Here is a 16,906-nt window from a genome sequence, read left to right as displayed (position 1 = left end):
AAGTATTTCCATTCACTCTGCTGCTAGAGATGTATCCTACCAAAGTTTCACACAACTTTGAGAGAGGTTCACTTTTAAACATTAGTGTTAAGAATGTCTTCCCTGTTTTTCTTTAGTAAAGAACCTTTTTCTCTGTACTTTTTAAAAACACTGTGAGATCTTTTAGTAATCTAGTACAATTTATATACAGAATGATGGTACCAGTAGTATATTTGTGTTGTCCAGTGTCTTATCAGTATTTTTACCAGGTAGCAGTAAGAGATATCATCCTATTTAGAAGGGACTGATGTGGAGAAGATATTTCTTTTTTTCCTGAAAAGGAACGTAAATTATGTAGCAATTAAGCCCTGCCCTTTTTTGGCTCCTATCCCAGCCACCAGCTACAAAGGAGCAGGAACAGCAAAAGGGCCTGAGCACACGTGAACATCTCTTGTTTGTCTGAGAGTACCTGATGCCCCTGTATTACTCATTGTCCAGCAGAGAAGTCTCACCATCTTACTTGGACAGGAAGGACTGGGAGAACGCTGACATCCGGGATTCTACCAAAGGTACTTAATACTACTTTAGCTATTTTTTAAAAAACCTGAAATGTTTGGTTCTAACTTTTTATGGGAAGTAATTTCTGCATTTCTAATATTTGAAATGACAGTAGGGGAGCTAAGAGCAACTCATACCACATGCACTACGTAAGATGTAACTATGTTCATCATGCAGAATACATTAATAAATCAGAATAGCTCCTACAAATTTAGAGAAACAAGGAAGTTACTGACTCTGGAAATAAGTATTTTCTCATAGGAAATTGTTTACATTCAAAATTTGATAATAGTTTTCTAATTCCACGAGCAGATTAATAAATTAATGCTATTAGTGCTTTTTAAGAAAGATTTCTAGCAAAATCTTAAAACTTTTTGATACAACCCCAAGCTTACTTAGAATATAAGGAGATATTAATTAATGACAAATTGTTGTTCAAATATTAATATTAATTGAAATATATGCAATTTTTCAAATATGTTGTTTTATGGCATATGTAATAAGATTGACCTTAGTTCTCCTTACAGTGTATAAAAAGGTGCTTTTTCACAGAAGACAAGGCAAGAGAGTTTTATATGGCTTAAGACTGCTGCATAGCATAATGTGGAGATGCAAATTTAAATTTCCTTGACTGAACAGGAGAAGCATACTTGGTTTGGTTTTATTCTATTAGTTCTAATTTAAATTTTGTTTGGAAAGGTGGATTATTTTTCATTTTTGAAATTTTCAGGGTATTTTTCAACACAAGGAGCTCTTATTTTCCACTGTGATATGCCACTCAGTTACTTGAATTTAGTGAGCTCAGAATGGTGTTAAAACAGTATAACAGAATGGAGAATCTGGTACTTACTTCCCTGTGTCTGAAATCTAAAAAACAATGCATAAAATATTTTTTTATAATTATCTTTGTGATATTTTTGTTAACTAGGCAATGGCAAAAGTAGTCCGTAACTTTCTGTACTGTGGGCTGCATTTTCTGTTGCTTTTCTAGTATTTTTTGTCACCCTGGAAGCGATATGGCTGTCAGTTACCAATCATGCCCGGTTTCTGCATAATCTCTGCTGAACCCTGGTGTAAACGACTGAGAGTAATCTATGCTTAACTACCTACGCCCAGCTGGTGGAAGATGATGTACTCTCATGCATGGGGATGTTGCTATGAGGACCCATTCCAGCTATGAAAAAACCTTAATAATCTGCAGGAATTGGGTCTATATTCCTATCTTAGACCGGCAGGCACCCAGTTTGGCTCCCACTTCACAGTGACTTAATTCAGATGTATTTGTTCTGTGTTTCTATCTGGGGACATAAAAGCCTAGATCCCAATGTGCAAACGCCATGCAAGGAAACAGAACAACAGAAGCTTTGTATGTGGGAATATTAACTGGACTAATTTCTCAGAGTATATTGTGATCTGGAATACCAGTCATTTTAATTGCAGAATTATGAGTACCGATGGGTAAATCCTGTGGAATTGCTTATCACAGAATGATATTCTAATCAGTTTTCCCAAGTAGATGAACCTACAGGGCAGATGGCTTATCCCTTCTGTTCCTTGTCAGTTTAGCTATATACGAATGCCCTAATGAGAACAATATGGACAAAAGTTAGTAAGAACTGGATGGAAAACTAAATGTATTTAGTGTGTAACCAGAAAAGTTTAAAATGGTAACAAATTGTTATCATTACTGAAGAACTGGGACCCAAACGTGAAATAAAGTGGATTTAAAAAGCAGAATCAATCCTTTCTTATATTCCTTATCTGGTTTTTTTCTTGACTTGTAGGCTAACAGTTATTGGCATTAATATATCAGAATATTAATATATCAGTGAGTTTTCAAGCATAAAAGGTTTGATATACCAACAATTCAAAACTGTAATCATACCTGTTAAGGTTAGGTAATTATGATGTTTCTAAAATCCTGTAATTTCTCTTCATTTCTATATAATATTACACTCGTGGGTAGGAAGAAAAGACTAAATCTTGCAGTATAAAGGTATTCATACTCATTACCCATTGTACATAGAAATACCATCACCAAAGTTATTAATTTATACATTTTTAACATGTTAAGGTAATAAAAATATATAAATAAAAATAGTAGAGTCACAAAAGGAGCATTGTAACATGAAATTTCCTGAAATTACCCAGATCTCAGAGTATTATGCAGGAATTTTCAGGAGATCTTCTATCTTGCAGGCGTGATGCAAGAAGGATTTTCAGAGGAGCTCCACAGCAGCCAACCATGTGAGGGCAAACTAAATGAGCATGCTGGACCACTGGTTAACAGAAGAAGAAAGGCAATGGTGACAGGAGGTGGCGGCTACCTGGGATACCATCTGGGATGTGCTCTTGTTAGGTCAGGAATTGCTGTTGTTCTGTTTGATGTACGGAAACCTAAATGGGAAATTCCAAATGGAGCAGATTTTTTCAAGGTATGTTGAAAATACACATTTAACAGCAGTGAAATAAAGTTCTACTACTTTTATGCACATTAGCAAGGCTTCCTCTTAAAGATTTTGATAAAAGCATTTACTGAAAAGCCTTTAAGGCCAATAAGAAGTCATGGTAAAATGTCTTCACATGCATAAGTAACTGATTAAGAGATAGCGAACAGGAGTCCAAGTGGTCAGTGCTCTCAGTGTCACCAGTGAAGTTCTCAAGAGTCCTGTGTTGGGAGTGCCACTCAACATATTTGTAGTGCACCTAGGTGAAGGAGTGAACAATGAAGTCACAAAGTTTACTGCTGAGGAAAATTATTTGGAATAAAAAGATGAGAACAAAACAGGGTAACAAAGGTGATCACAAATGTAGAATGACTGCTGTGCAGAGACTGCTGAGGAAACTAGGACTTCCCAGTCTGAGAAAGATGACTTGGGAGCAGGAGAGCTCTTCAAACTGTGAGTGGCATGGAGACAAATAGGGATTGACTCTTCTGTCCTTTCCAGTACAAGAAGGAAGGGCCATCAGGTGAAATGAGGAGGAGTCAGTTCAGTACAAACAAAAAGAGGTTGTGTTTTCATACAGTGGGTAAACGACATGTACGAAGCCTTGCCAAAAATTTACTTCCATTGGAGGTTACTAAACAGGTAAGCTAAATTAGGCTCAAGAAATCTGCTGAATGAAAATACTTGGAGACTGGAAGAGTATTCTGGGAGAATGTCACATGTGCTTGCCCTGTTCCTGCTCTTCCCAGGGCACCCATTTATAAACATTGATTCCTTTTGATTCTTAATAATTCAAGGAATTTATTTTGTCTGCAAAAGAAGGGGAACAAAAGAGACCTCAAATATTTAACAGTTCACAGCCATCTGTGGAGGACAGCATCCCCCCACTACTCCCTGATGTGGGGAGCACCAACTCCTCGCAGCTGCTTCACCCACCACCCAGGTTCAGGGGTCTGGTGCACAGGGGGGCACTTCCACTTTCTGCAGGCTTCTGTCATCTTGCACAAGTTCTAGCGAGACGTTCAGCTGATCTTGTCTGAGCATTTAGTGTAAGAACTCTTTGACTCCACTAGAACTAGAAAGTTGATGGCAAAGCTGAAAGTGATCACAGGACCCTTGTCCCAGGGCCTGTCAAGGTGATGCCAGATTTTCTCTTTCCAGCTACATCACCATGTGGGACAGGTGGTAAGGGAGGCAAAGGGGGATGCACAACACTGCTCTGCATGGCTCTGCAGTGGGCACAATACCAAGCTAAGCAGACCTTTAGTCTGACCCAGGATGGTTGTTCTTATGTTCAATTTCATAAAAAACTTTTACAGAATACGGAAGAGATATGAGGAACCATTCAAAAAACATGATATTGATTTGTTAATTATATACATCCACATAATTTGATTTAAGTTGCCATTTAAGATGGCAATTTACATCTTTTAAAGGAGACTCAAGAGATCTGACAAATGATCTTCTGAGAAGGGTTTTTTTTATAATTCAATTTAAAAAGAATATATATTACAAAGTATAGGTGAATTACCCAGAAAATGGAACTAGAGAGTTCTAGTAAATAAAGTCGTAACTCACGCCAGAGATCTGAGCCTTGATCAGTATTTTGGAGACTGTTAACATTGTTCATATTGATTAGCTATTTTGGCATTTGATTGAAGGTAGGACATGTAAGTCAGCCATATTTGTGAAATACTTCGGCAACCTCAGAGAAAAAAGTTGAGGGTAAAGACTGATTAGATTACTTCTTAATATTACCACCAACCTTTTGTGTGTGTGTGATGATTCTATCAATTTCATTACAGTAAATTAAATAATATATTTTGAAATAACATAATTCTGAAAAGAAAAGTATTATATTTTTATTTATATGTATGTGGAGTATTATTCATACAGTATTACCTGGTATACAAAAATGCAATATAATATTCTAAGCACAGCATAGCCTTTGATACTAGGTATGGTGTGTATTTAATACAGTACAGTGTTTGGTACTATATAGCATTTCATATAATGTGATTATAATACACTAATGTATACTAATACAATATTAAATGCATTTAGTGTGTATTCTTTTGTTTTAATCTTGTATAAAACTGTCATTAAATTTACCATGCAGTGCACCTAAAATAAAGCTTAGATGGGCAAAGAGACATTTGTCCAGATTGTACAAGTCAGATCTTAAGGTGCTAACAGAAGAGGACTCCTCTTTTTTGGTGATTCCGTGGCAAACAGCTCAACCCTTCCTGATGTGATTTATTGTCCCTGGGGCTTGATTCTCCAGCCCTCAAGCATATGCTGCTCCTATTCAAGTCAAACAAGTTTTGCCAGCCTGCAGGCTGCAGGACTAAGTGTGAAAATACACATTATAATTGAAGGCAACAAGAGTCATATTTGTTTTGCCACAAAATACTGACAAAATTCTTAGTCATGGATTTTTCTCCACATTTTTAAGGTTTTATTTAATGCTAATTAAGTATTGTGAAAAATAGATCAGAATTACTTTAGATTTTCATTAATAGCCGTAATTCTATAGGGAATGTAATGAGCTCTACCAGTCAAAGATCCATTCTTTTCTTATTTTACAGGGTGATGTGAGGGATTATGATGCAGTGTTCACAGCATGTGAAGGGGTTGACTGTATTTTTCATGTGGCTGCATGTGGAATGTCAGGATTAGAACAAGCAAGTACAATTTTCCTAACATTTTGTTTCTTTATTCTTGTGAAAGCAAAAATTTGTCTGCATGTAGCAAAGAATGTAATTATATGATACATGTGTCAGACAGAAGTTAGTTATAAAGGTCAAGTCATCCATACAGGCAACAAGGGTGGTATTCCTTAAATGATAAATGTCAAAGCACGAAACTAATTTACTACACAATACTCTAGAAAAATTACATCATAGATTTAAGATCTTGGATAAGAAGGCATATCCTTTTTCTGTAATCTGAAATGTGACACTGTCACTCTAGAACTAATGCTAATGCATTTTCATTTTGGAAACTCATAACCATGAGAAAACAGACCAGCCATTCAGTGTGGTTATGGTAAATAACAGTAATATTCACAGAGTGTGTTATCAAAAAACTCATGAAAATACTAGTTTCTTGCTAGGAACAGGAGGGATTGCCACTGGAATGAGAATTTGTGAAAGCTTTCAGGGAGCATAACCTCTGCCTGTAATTCCTGTTTCTATATCATGGATTATCTGGGGGGCAATTAAAAAATTGATGCATTATCATTTCCTTTTAGATGCATTTTATCTTTCATTTTTCAACTTTATTCATACACTGAACAAGTCAATAAAGATGAGAACTGCTAGGGGTCATTGTATATCAGAAGGACAGAGAACTGTAACACATACATCACAAAAAGGCCACAGCTGTTCTAGATCTAGCAATTGGAACAATTGTATTGTGGATGTGACTTATTCAATTAATTAGATATTGTGCAAACTCTATTTTTAGCTTCAAAAGAAAGACCAGATTGAATCCATAAATGTCGGAGGCACAAAAATAATAATTGATGGTATGTACCTAGATTTTCTTTCTTTGCATCTGATCCAAACCATTAATTAAAAAAAAAAAAAAAACAACCAAAAACACCCTAATTGGATGTTTCCTGTGTCGATTTGGCAGTAAAATGAGGCTCTTCTGTCCTTCCTTTCAGAGTATGATGATATGAAGGATAAGTGTGCAGGTCCCATTAAAACTGGTAGATTTGCAACTGGTTTGAATTGGGGATAGGTTTTCAATCTGGACTTCATTCCTTGGCAGACCAACTTAAACTCTCCTCCACGTACTGGTTATTTTTTCCCTTTAGTCTGTACAATGGAGAAGTGTTACCCTCTTTACTCATAGAAATAACATGAGATATATTGTACTGTTTGTTGTGTTGTAAACATTTGGTGATGGGAGACATAGGTGTGCTAAGTATATTTAGATATTATTTTGTCACATTAATATAGAAAATATTATTTTTGTGATCCTTTTTTATTATATACTGATTTTAAACCATCTCTGGAAAACATTAGTAGATTTCTTCCTGTCTATTCATTTCTGAAAATACGATTTCGAAGTGTATTGTAAATACCAAAGCTACTTTCTCTTGGCTTTTCCTTCAAAAACCAAATGGCAAAAAAATCAAAAAGCAAAATGACAAAAGCAGTTTTAATTTAGACCCATTTTCATGCTGCCTGTGGGTTTTTACTGAAAAAAAGCAGGAATAATTAGAGTGAAATGGTAGGCAAGTAAAACTCCAAATGAGTTAGAGGGAAGAGGTTGCCACATATTCCCTTCCTCTTCCCCAGCCTCTGAGCACACAGAAACATGTCATGTCAAATTTCCATAGGCTCCCAACAAAGCAAGAGTCTGGAAAGAGCATGAACCTGTTAATCTACATTTTAATAATAGATTTTATTATTGTATTTTATTCTAATTACTTACAACACAGTAATTACATTCATTATTTTCAAAATGAGCCAATGAGCCAGCTGGACTGACTGCTCTGTAGGCTCTAAAAATTCCTGACTTTGAATTCACTTAAACTTTAGAAGCATGGTTAAATCAAAAGGAAATTTATGTTATTCAAGTTTGCAATGACATACATGCAGCAGAATTTAGATATAGTATCTTAACACCTGACTGGAATCCATGATTAAGACTTTGTTTTGTAAATAATATTAATTTCATTTTTATTTAAGGTAATACTGATTATAGACTAATAGTGTATGTTTCCTGCTAACGTCAGTTGTCACTTACAAACAGACTGACACAAATGCAGCTTTGTTCTACGCCAGAGAGGGCTAGCACATTTTCTTGTATGACCTTACTTACCTGCACAGGCACCCATGAAACTGTGGTGCAAGAAGCAGCACTGCTTACTGCTCGCTGCTGAAATAAGGGCAAAAATAACGGTCTGCAGGTGGGCTGTTCTCTACAGTACTACCCCTACAGAAAGAGGCAGGGAGTTTTCAGTGCTATTTGATCACAAGAAAAGATCGCAGTCATCTTTTTATTTGGTTTGTAAAACAAACATGTTTTAAGAAATGTTTCTGAAATAAAGGAGGAATTTTTTCCCCTGCCAAGATAATTCTTCTATCTAGCTGACAAATACAGTCCAATGGTGATATGATAGTTGCAGGTACCTAATCATAAAACGTTTGGTGACCACAATATGTAATATTTACATAACAGATACTTGGGTTGAAAAATTCCAGTTGAATGAAATATAATCTTATGTTAAATTGTAAGTTAATATTAAAATTACAAGATAACTTTTTGTATAAATGTAATGTTTGTATCAAAATGAGAAGCTGCCCTTTCCCATGTTGTTTCTCACTCTTTATTTTTGTTTTAAAATAATTTATTTTGCATACCATTGTAGTCTGCAAACAAAGAAATATCCCTAGACTGATATATACCAGTACAGTGAATGTGGTGTTTGGAGGGAATCCTATTGAAGAAGGAGATGAAGAAACTGTGCCATATTTTCCACTGGAAAAGGTACTTTGTTCGTGTGATGGCATGGCATTTACTGTGCTCCAAAGGATAGATTATTTGAAGGCTGTTCTGAGAGCAGGAGCTGTTTTACTATAGATCTTATCAAATTCTATGAAATTATTTTTCATTAATAAAAATGGACCCATGATCAGTGCAGAAACACTCAAATCATAGTGGCTTTAATCTGCTATAACTAGACAGATTTGAGATGGTAAAATACCTAAAAATTACTAAGAAAAGTGGAATGTGACATTTAACAAGAATATTTTAAGAGGAAGGGCTTTCAGGGGACCATCCACTATCTAAATACTGAATATTATGGCCCCCACGAGCATTTGCATTGAAGAATATTGTTAAATGTAAAATTCTACATCTTTGTTCACAACCATTTTGCTTCTTTAAAGTTCCCAAACCCTGCTTTCTTGCTGCAGGCCAGGTGGTAGTTACAGTCACCTCAGGGCTGCTCTGAAATACCATTTCCGTCTTTGCTGTCATCATTTAGAAAATATTTTCTAGCTGAATGCATTCTGTCCACTCTTCCCATTTGTTCTTTCCTGCTCCCAGCACACTGTCTGCTGTTAAAAGCTATAATTTTAGAACACACATCCTGTGCCCAGTAATCCTAAGTAGGACTGACTACTACTCTGTTGGTGCCTCCTGAGATACTTAGTTAGATATGTCAGTTTGTGCACAGCCCACACAGCACCTCAGACTTCTGAGAAGGCATTTCAGGAATTTGCAATTAGTTGCATGTGTCTGAGCCCTAATCATATATTTTCTCTAACAGTGATCACGTAATAGCAAGCAGCGGAGGTAGGTGGGGCACGGAGGGAGGTGGAGCAGGTGGGTTAAGCCACTTGAGAGTGGAAAAGTTATCCATGGTGTGATTTTTAAGTATATTTTTTGGTATAAAGTATGGCAATACAAAATTCAACAGATATATAAATAACCTTGTGTGGATAAGTAATCACTAAACCAGCATGTGCTGTGTCCAGAATCCTTTTGTGTATACTTGAGTGCATTTTTAAAAGTTAATAGTAAAAGATACAGTTGGAGAGAATTATTTATATCTTTCCAAATAGTTTCAGTAAGAAATGGAAACATTTTTAGGGGAGTCTGAATTTTTAGTTTCATATTTAGTGTTTTAAAAAACTTTTTCCAATTTAGAATGGATTTTTTTTTCAAAATAAAATGATCTGATACACCAGAATATTTGGCTTGATGTTAATTTTTTCAGTACATCCAGCACAAAAAGTTAAATAAATACTAGTGGACTTAAATTCACTCTGAAGCTAAACTTGTGCAACTAAAGTGTAAGTCTAATGAGTTTCTTTGTCATAAAAAAGCACATATATTTGCTATATCTTCATGTTATTTCTAGTTTGGTTTTACTCAGCTGATGTCTACAAGCTGGCTAGATTTAAATGTTATCAGACATACACAGTAAGTTGCCTTTACAGATACAATAATGTGACTGAAATGTTGATCATATTCTGCCTTTCTTTATAGCAATTTAATCATTATTCTAGGACAAAGGCAATTGCAGACCAAATGGTTCTTGCTGCTAATGGAACTTTACTCAAAGGTACATATAAATATTTGGGTTTTTCCTATCATTAGTAGTGCTAAGGGGTACTCCGTTTTCAGGTTACTCATTTATCAATAAATTGTATACTTTAACCAAAATAACAGATGGGAGAATTCAGAAAATTTAGCCTTTTTCAAATAGTCTGAAAAGTTTACCAATTTTACAGCAGATAGAGGATTTGTGCTTTTATTCTCCGTCCAGTCTATCATTCAAGCCTCTCTGATAATACCAATCTGTCCAATACTGTTATTCTCATGCACTGTCTAACAGGTCAGTCTTACAATCCCCAAAGGCTTGCCAGGTGTCTTGCAAGAACACTTGCAGTTTCTTAAACAGATCATGTTGGCTTCTAAAGTCACACATGCATGAATAGCTGTGGCTAAAAATCTATCTGTACATGGCAAGGGAAATATTTATCTCTGCTTTTACATGCATATTTTTCTATTCCTACTGATTTCTCCAAACTGAAAAGTTGGCAAATGTAAATTAGGTGGGGAGTCAATTTCAGCATCCTCAGTTAACTACTGAGAAAATGCCTACCACTTGTTACACTTGCACACACAAAAGGTGTAATTGTGCCTATCCTCAGGAGTCAGAGGAGTCTACTTACTAATTCACATGTAGACCTTAAAGTACTCATTTTGATTTCAAATATTCTAACTAATTTGAAAGCCCCTTTTAAAGAGACCTCTTCCATGATGGCATGATGGCAATGATGGCAATGATGGCATTGAGCTGCAAGCAAGCAGGGTGTCTAAATAGAGCAAATTGAATTACCTTCTTCCAGTATTGCATGTGCCTACAACATTGGAGAAATATGTACATTATAAACTTAGATCTATAATAAATAGCAAAAGTCAGTCAAGCAGGAGGCATATCTATAGGTAAGTTTGATTTATCCTGTCCCTGTTCAAACTCTTCTGTGGTCAGAGGGATTCAGTTTTTCAGGTTGCTAAACTAGGGTCTTTCACTACTATTGAATTCAATTTTGTACAGAAATTAAAACAAGTTACTAGGAAGCCAAATCACATAGAATGGTCAGACTGATCCTTTACTTTCACAATGTAAAATTCAGGCAATATACGTCTAGCCATGTGTTGGTATCAAGGCCATCTGAAAATCACATTTTGTTCTCTCTCCAAGGAGGTGATAAGCTCCGTACTTGTGTGCTTCGTCCACCAGGCATATACGGACCAGAAGAGCCGCGCCACTTGCCACGAGTAGCCGTATGTGTTATGTAGTCAGCTCTGGAGGACACTACAAGTAGTTGTAAGGGCATAACAAAACCGGAAGTATCTTGATTACAGTTCTTAACAATTCCTCCAGGAAAACTGTTGTGAAAGTTGGTGACAGGTCATATGATGCAAGATAACAAATTGCATGACATGAGGTTTGCAGGAACAGCAAGGATCAAGCTGTACTTTTAAGTGAAAATAAAAAAATGTAAGGCTGAAATGCTGTGGCAGAAGAACTAGGTTTGCATCCCTGATCATTTAATGTAATTACTGTCTTCTAAATATGCACTTTAATTTCAGCCAAACACCATAATGTCACCATATTTTACCACTGCGTATCAGTGCAACAGTCCTTCATTTGTAAAACCACCAACTAGTTGTTTTTTTTTTCTTGTGACACATTTCTTGTGCTGTAATTGTACACAAATATAACAAATTCTAAGTATTCAGGCTGAGTCAAAATGGATATGTTATACTGCATAATAAAACAATAACATTGTTATATCGTGTTTTCTGTTCCTACAGGTAAATATCCAGCGGAGACTATTTAACTTCAAGTTTGGGAATCACAAAGTTCAGATGAACTGGGTTCACATAGGAAATCTAGTACAAGCTCACTTACTAGCTGCTGAGGCTCTCACCTCTGAGAAGAGTTATGTGGCTGTAAGTAAACAATATAAACATTGTGTCCTACTAGCTTTAGCTCTCAAATAGGTTTAATTTTTGATGTTTTGAGATCAATGGTTCTCCAAAAGGTTGTGTGCTAAATTCTCAAAAAAGGTGTGTGGCTCCACAAGCACATGCACAGTGCAATTGCAAATACATTCTGCTAATATTTTGATTCTGGGTTTTTTTCCATTTTGAAAAAATATAATTTCCTGTTTGATTGGAGGAAATAGTATTTTTAACCAGGTTAATATATTCACCATCATACAAATCTACATATTCTGTTACTCTTTTGAAAATAGATTCTGATTCTAGATGCATAAAATTTAAAGCAACCATTCTGAGGCATTCCAGTTTAATTTTCAGGGTTGAAAATTCCAGAGAGAGATGTACAAAATTAATGGGCAATTTTAAAAGGGTTTTCTATTCTTCTACTGGTCATAATTGCAACAATTTGAGGACTGTGAAGCATTACAGAACTGACAGTGTTGCAGCAGCTGCTACATTCAGAGTTCCTGAAGGCTCCAGCTTCATTTATGTTGGTAGGAACACGTAGGCAACAGGTACAGATATGTCTGAACATCTCTCCACATGCTGTCAACCAGTTAAGCGCTTGGAAGATATGCGGCTGTTTTAGAATGACATAATGCCCAAATTCCCAGGGTCTGCTGGAGTGCTCAGGTGTTCATGGTGCTCACAGTTGGATAGACTCCTCATCCAGAGCATAGCTGTCAAGGAAGTATTGCCTGCACACCTGGAAGTCTAGAAGAAGATAGACTGGAAGCCATAAGTGGATTCAGGCTCTGTGACATGTCCATTGAATATGTGTACTGCATTTGTTTTAACCAGAAAATTAGTCAGAATTGGAACTTGACCTCAAAAAGCCGTGTTTATTAAATGCTGTCAGTGTTGCCACTTCTGTTGGACTCATGAAGATAATTCTGGCCGCTGCACATCATGAAGAACTCAATGCTCCAATAGTTGGGTTACTGCACAGTGAAGTCAAGCTCTGACCTACATTAGACCATGGTTAATAATGATTAGCTCTACTATCACCATGGGGTTACCCAAAAGTATGAGACATGTTTGAGATCACAGTGAAGTCCAGTGAAAGTAGTTTGAGCTGATTTGTGTACGTTCACCATATGCACGCTGGCGTGTTTTCACGAAACCAAGAAGGATAGGTATGTATGAGAGAGAATGAAAATGCCGTCCTACGTATAGCGTTTTTCTAATTGTTTTTCTCTTCTTCTTTAACAGAGTGGTCAGGCATATTACATACATGATGGCGAAAACGTCATATTTTCTGAATGGATAGTCCCTTTAGTATGTATTGCACACACATTTAGTTCTAATGCGCCGTATGGGCCCTGTTCATATCATTAACTAAAAGACCATACTAACTAAATGAAGTTCAGTGCACATTAATTACTGAATTATTTAACATTGAAGTTAGTCCTCTCCTCCCTGCATATCCCAAAGTTCCACTGGGTTTAAGGGAAGTTTTGTATATGCCTAACTCTGGAGTTCAGCCCTCGTTGTTCTGAGAGAATTTAGCTGAGAGGTATAGAACCTGCTACAGAACAGTAGCATTTCTGTAAAGCAAGCTCACAGTGCATGAGAAGTTCTACTTATTAGCATCTGGCAGGCCTGTTATAACCATTGTTGGTTTCATTGTTCTACCATCAACTGCAGCACAAAAGAGAAGGTCATTTAGAATCATATCTTAAAAGCTAAAAAGAGGCAACATTACATTTTCATAAATTTCAGGCTGGGATTTTAGAAACATGCTAAAGCTTTGACCCTGCAATGCCAAGACAAAGAAGACTTCCAGGAGAATTATTGCAGTAGAATGATGGGCCTGTATCTAAATGTAATTAAGTATGCCAGTCTCGGTCACTTACCCCTTGGAAATACCATTGTTTCGCCTTTACCATCCAATTGCATTTGAACGGTGGGAGGTGGATGTTGAAGAATGTGGGTTTCAATTACATTTCTTACTATCAGTATTGGTAGTATTATTATTAACTGGAAAAAAGTTTAGATACGTGTTTTATCAATATTCATTTTTCCATTTTCATGCTTCATTTACACCCTCAACTTAGTACAAATTCTCTGTTATTCCTTCCATTTATACCCCTTCTAGTTTGAAAAATTAGGCTACAGGAAACCCTGGATACATATTCCTGTTCTTCTGGTTCATATAGCAGGTAAAAAATAATTAAATACATACCTAATTATTGTGCTACTTATTTTTTAAATTTTTTTAAATTCCTATAGAGCTACATAATGTTTCTATAAAATTCAGGCACCCAAATTGTAGAAATTATATAACTTAACATAATTCCAATTAATACAATAATTGTTTATGCCATTTGGCATTAATTATACCGGATAAACTGGTGTGTTTATATATAAAAGCTATTAATAAACTAAGTCCATCACGTACTTTATAAATTAAACACTGCCTTCTACCACCTTAATTGCATCCTCTGATATCAGTGGGAATTATAGGATGTGCAAGTTCGATATTATCTGAGTTTATTGTTATCCAGCTGTCTCATTAAGTAACTTTCTATTTCACAGCCGCTGTGATGGAATATTTGCACCTGATACTAAAGCCTGTTTTTAGCTTTACACCTTTCTTGACAAGGAATGAGGTAAATATGTAAAAAGAGGGAATGCTTATATATTTCTGACCAAAATTCTCATGAAGTACATGCTACATCCTTTGGATGCAGACAGAACTGGATGCATTAAAGCTCTGGTTTTCTGCTCAGGGCGTAGTCCATTCAGGGCTTGCACAGTCATTTTGTAGCCTGATTTTTCCATGCTGTTGTGGCCACCTCTTATAAAATCATCAGAAATTAAACCTTACTTGAAAATTAAATGATCCAGAGAAACATCCTGGAGGTGCAAGACAGAGCGATTGACATAGAGCTGGCAAAGGGGAAAACAGGCACTACATCATAATTTCCAGCGAGCTGTCTTATGCTGTGGAACTGCTTGTTAAAGGAAGGCAGTCCAAGAGTACAGAGCAAGAGTCTCAGGTCAATGTGGTGGCAATTATCATAATACCAGCCTAGCCAATAATTAGAGAGTCCACTAAAAATAATTCTAAAGTGGAATGAAAAGTCCATTTTCTGAGGGGGGAAAAAAAACCCAAAACCAAAAACCACCCAAACTTCTGGGCAAATTCCTTCTGATCTAACTTACGCTTTTGTACAATATTATGATTTATAATATAAGCCAAAATGCTTTAATCTATAATCTAATCTCTTGCTATATTGTAGCATGTAACATAATAGGACACTGAAGGGACTGAATGGACCTCCTTGACTTCTGCTGTAGCTTTTCAGTTATTCCACAATTTATCTGTTTTTATACTTACTTCTACATTAGTTCTACATCAGAAGCAGAAATCATTGAGATTACGCAATTTAAGCACTTCCATGGATACCCTGTTTTCAGAGATGGAAGATATAACTCTCCAGAAGTGTGTGTTTTCAACTCCTTAGATATGCATTTCTCCAAAGTTGAGAAGCCACACACTCTTCTCCAATATATTCATGCAGTTCCATTGCGCGTTTCTCTGTACCAGTTTGAGGGAAGTGTGCTGATCTGTTGCATGGGATTTCCTTAGTTCTTTATCTCACATTCACAAGTGAGAAATCAGTGTCATAAAATCCTCCAGCACCCAGTCCATAGAGCTTTGGCTCTTTTCCTGTCAGCTACATCAGCTCGTTCTGTTAGCTCTGGACAGAATCCGACTCCAAAACGTATACATTTTTGTGTATCTTTATTCATGTTTTTAATTCCACTGTAGTATCATTTTTGACGTATTTTCATCCAAGTTCTAGAAAATCAGACATTAAAGTCACTTCTGTAACTGTCCTTTTGGATTTTAGGTATGGAATGTTACTGTAACTCACACTTTCCGAATAGACAAGGCTCGAAATCAACTTGGTTACAAACCCAAGAAATTCTCATTCGCTGATTCTGTGGATCATTATCTTAAAACAAGACCTACTTGCCAAGAAGATCACACATTCCTTAAAATGGTGTTTGCTTTTGGCTTCTTGTTAAGTTTGATCATTCTTTCTTTCTACTAAAATCGAATAACTACCCACCTGTTCCAGGAAACCTCTTTTGTTTCTGAGTATTAATGATCTGGCCATAGTACATCCCTCAGTCACTAAGGATTTTATTATTATTCTTATTATTATGATGACACCTCTGTGATTTCATTTAAAAAAACAAAACAAAACCCCACGAAAGTGAAAACACAGGACACATCAGGGAATGTTCTCAAAGGACAATGCAGTGTCACAAACCCCAAGGAGTACATCACTAACAGTTGCAGGAATAGTTTTAATGGATCTTCATTAATTGATTGCTTCATGCTGAGAATGATTTTCTAAAAATGATAATTCAGGAGGGTAAGAAATTGGAAGAAGAGGAACCATGGTAGGACTGCAGTGCTGTAACAAGTCAGTAGCTCCAATGAAGAAAAGGTTGACTAAACAATTATTCTGATGAAGCTACTGCTACTGTATGCTAGTACGGGGAGTTATGAAGACCTGGGAAATAGTACAAAAAATATGAAAAGTAAATATTTATAAATAACAGCTAGTGAGAGGACTGAAAGTCGTATTTATGTAAAATAGTTTTATTGTTCAAAAGCTTTGTAAAAATGTAATAACACTGTGTTTGTAAATCAAATCATATCCTTTCAATGCAATAATAAATAATAACTGAACCAAATACTGTTTTTAAGGAATCTGTGGGAAGGGGGAGGGAGGGCCTTGGAGTTAGGCAAGCTGTTACTGCTGCCTTTCCATGTAAATGAAGGTAAGTCACGCTATCTGTAATCCTGTACCAGTGCAGGTACACGCTGTTTGTTCAGCGAATTGCTGTTTCGGGGTGAGCAG

The 16,906-nt window shown here is 36.2% G+C and overlaps 2 protein-coding genes across 2 annotated transcripts in view; both read left to right on the top strand.

The window, feature by feature from the left end:
• Nucleotides 1-459, top strand: part of VWA3A (von Willebrand factor A domain containing 3A) — a 42,237-nt gene extending 41,778 nt beyond the window's left edge. The window contains exon 33 of the mRNA XM_075105076.1: nt 374-459. Coding sequence (XP_074961177.1) covers nt 374-442 — 69 coding nt within the window. The 3' untranslated portion in view covers nt 443-459. The remainder of the gene's footprint in view (nt 1-373) is intronic.
• LOC142062550 (putative short-chain dehydrogenase/reductase family 42E member 2) lies at nt 452-16,733 on the top strand. Its single transcript, XM_075105078.1, has 12 exons — nt 452-548; nt 2,737-2,972; nt 5,573-5,668; nt 6,453-6,513; nt 8,371-8,489; nt 9,996-10,071; nt 11,218-11,300; nt 11,835-11,972; nt 13,236-13,301; nt 14,122-14,185; nt 14,562-14,635; nt 15,884-16,733. The coding sequence occupies exons 1-12, from the start codon at nt 452-454 to the stop codon at nt 16,085-16,087; spliced, it is 1,314 nt and encodes a 437-aa protein (XP_074961179.1). The 3' UTR covers nt 16,088-16,733.
• Nucleotides 16,734-16,906: the final 173 nt, after the last annotated feature.

Source organism: Phalacrocorax aristotelis, chromosome 10 (genome assembly GCF_949628215.1).
Source record: "Phalacrocorax aristotelis chromosome 10, bGulAri2.1, whole genome shotgun sequence".
Classification (NCBI taxonomy): domain Eukaryota; kingdom Metazoa; phylum Chordata; class Aves; order Suliformes; family Phalacrocoracidae; genus Phalacrocorax; species Phalacrocorax aristotelis.
The sequence above is the reverse complement of the archived record's forward strand: the minus strand, read 5'-3'. Positions and strand labels throughout refer to the sequence as shown.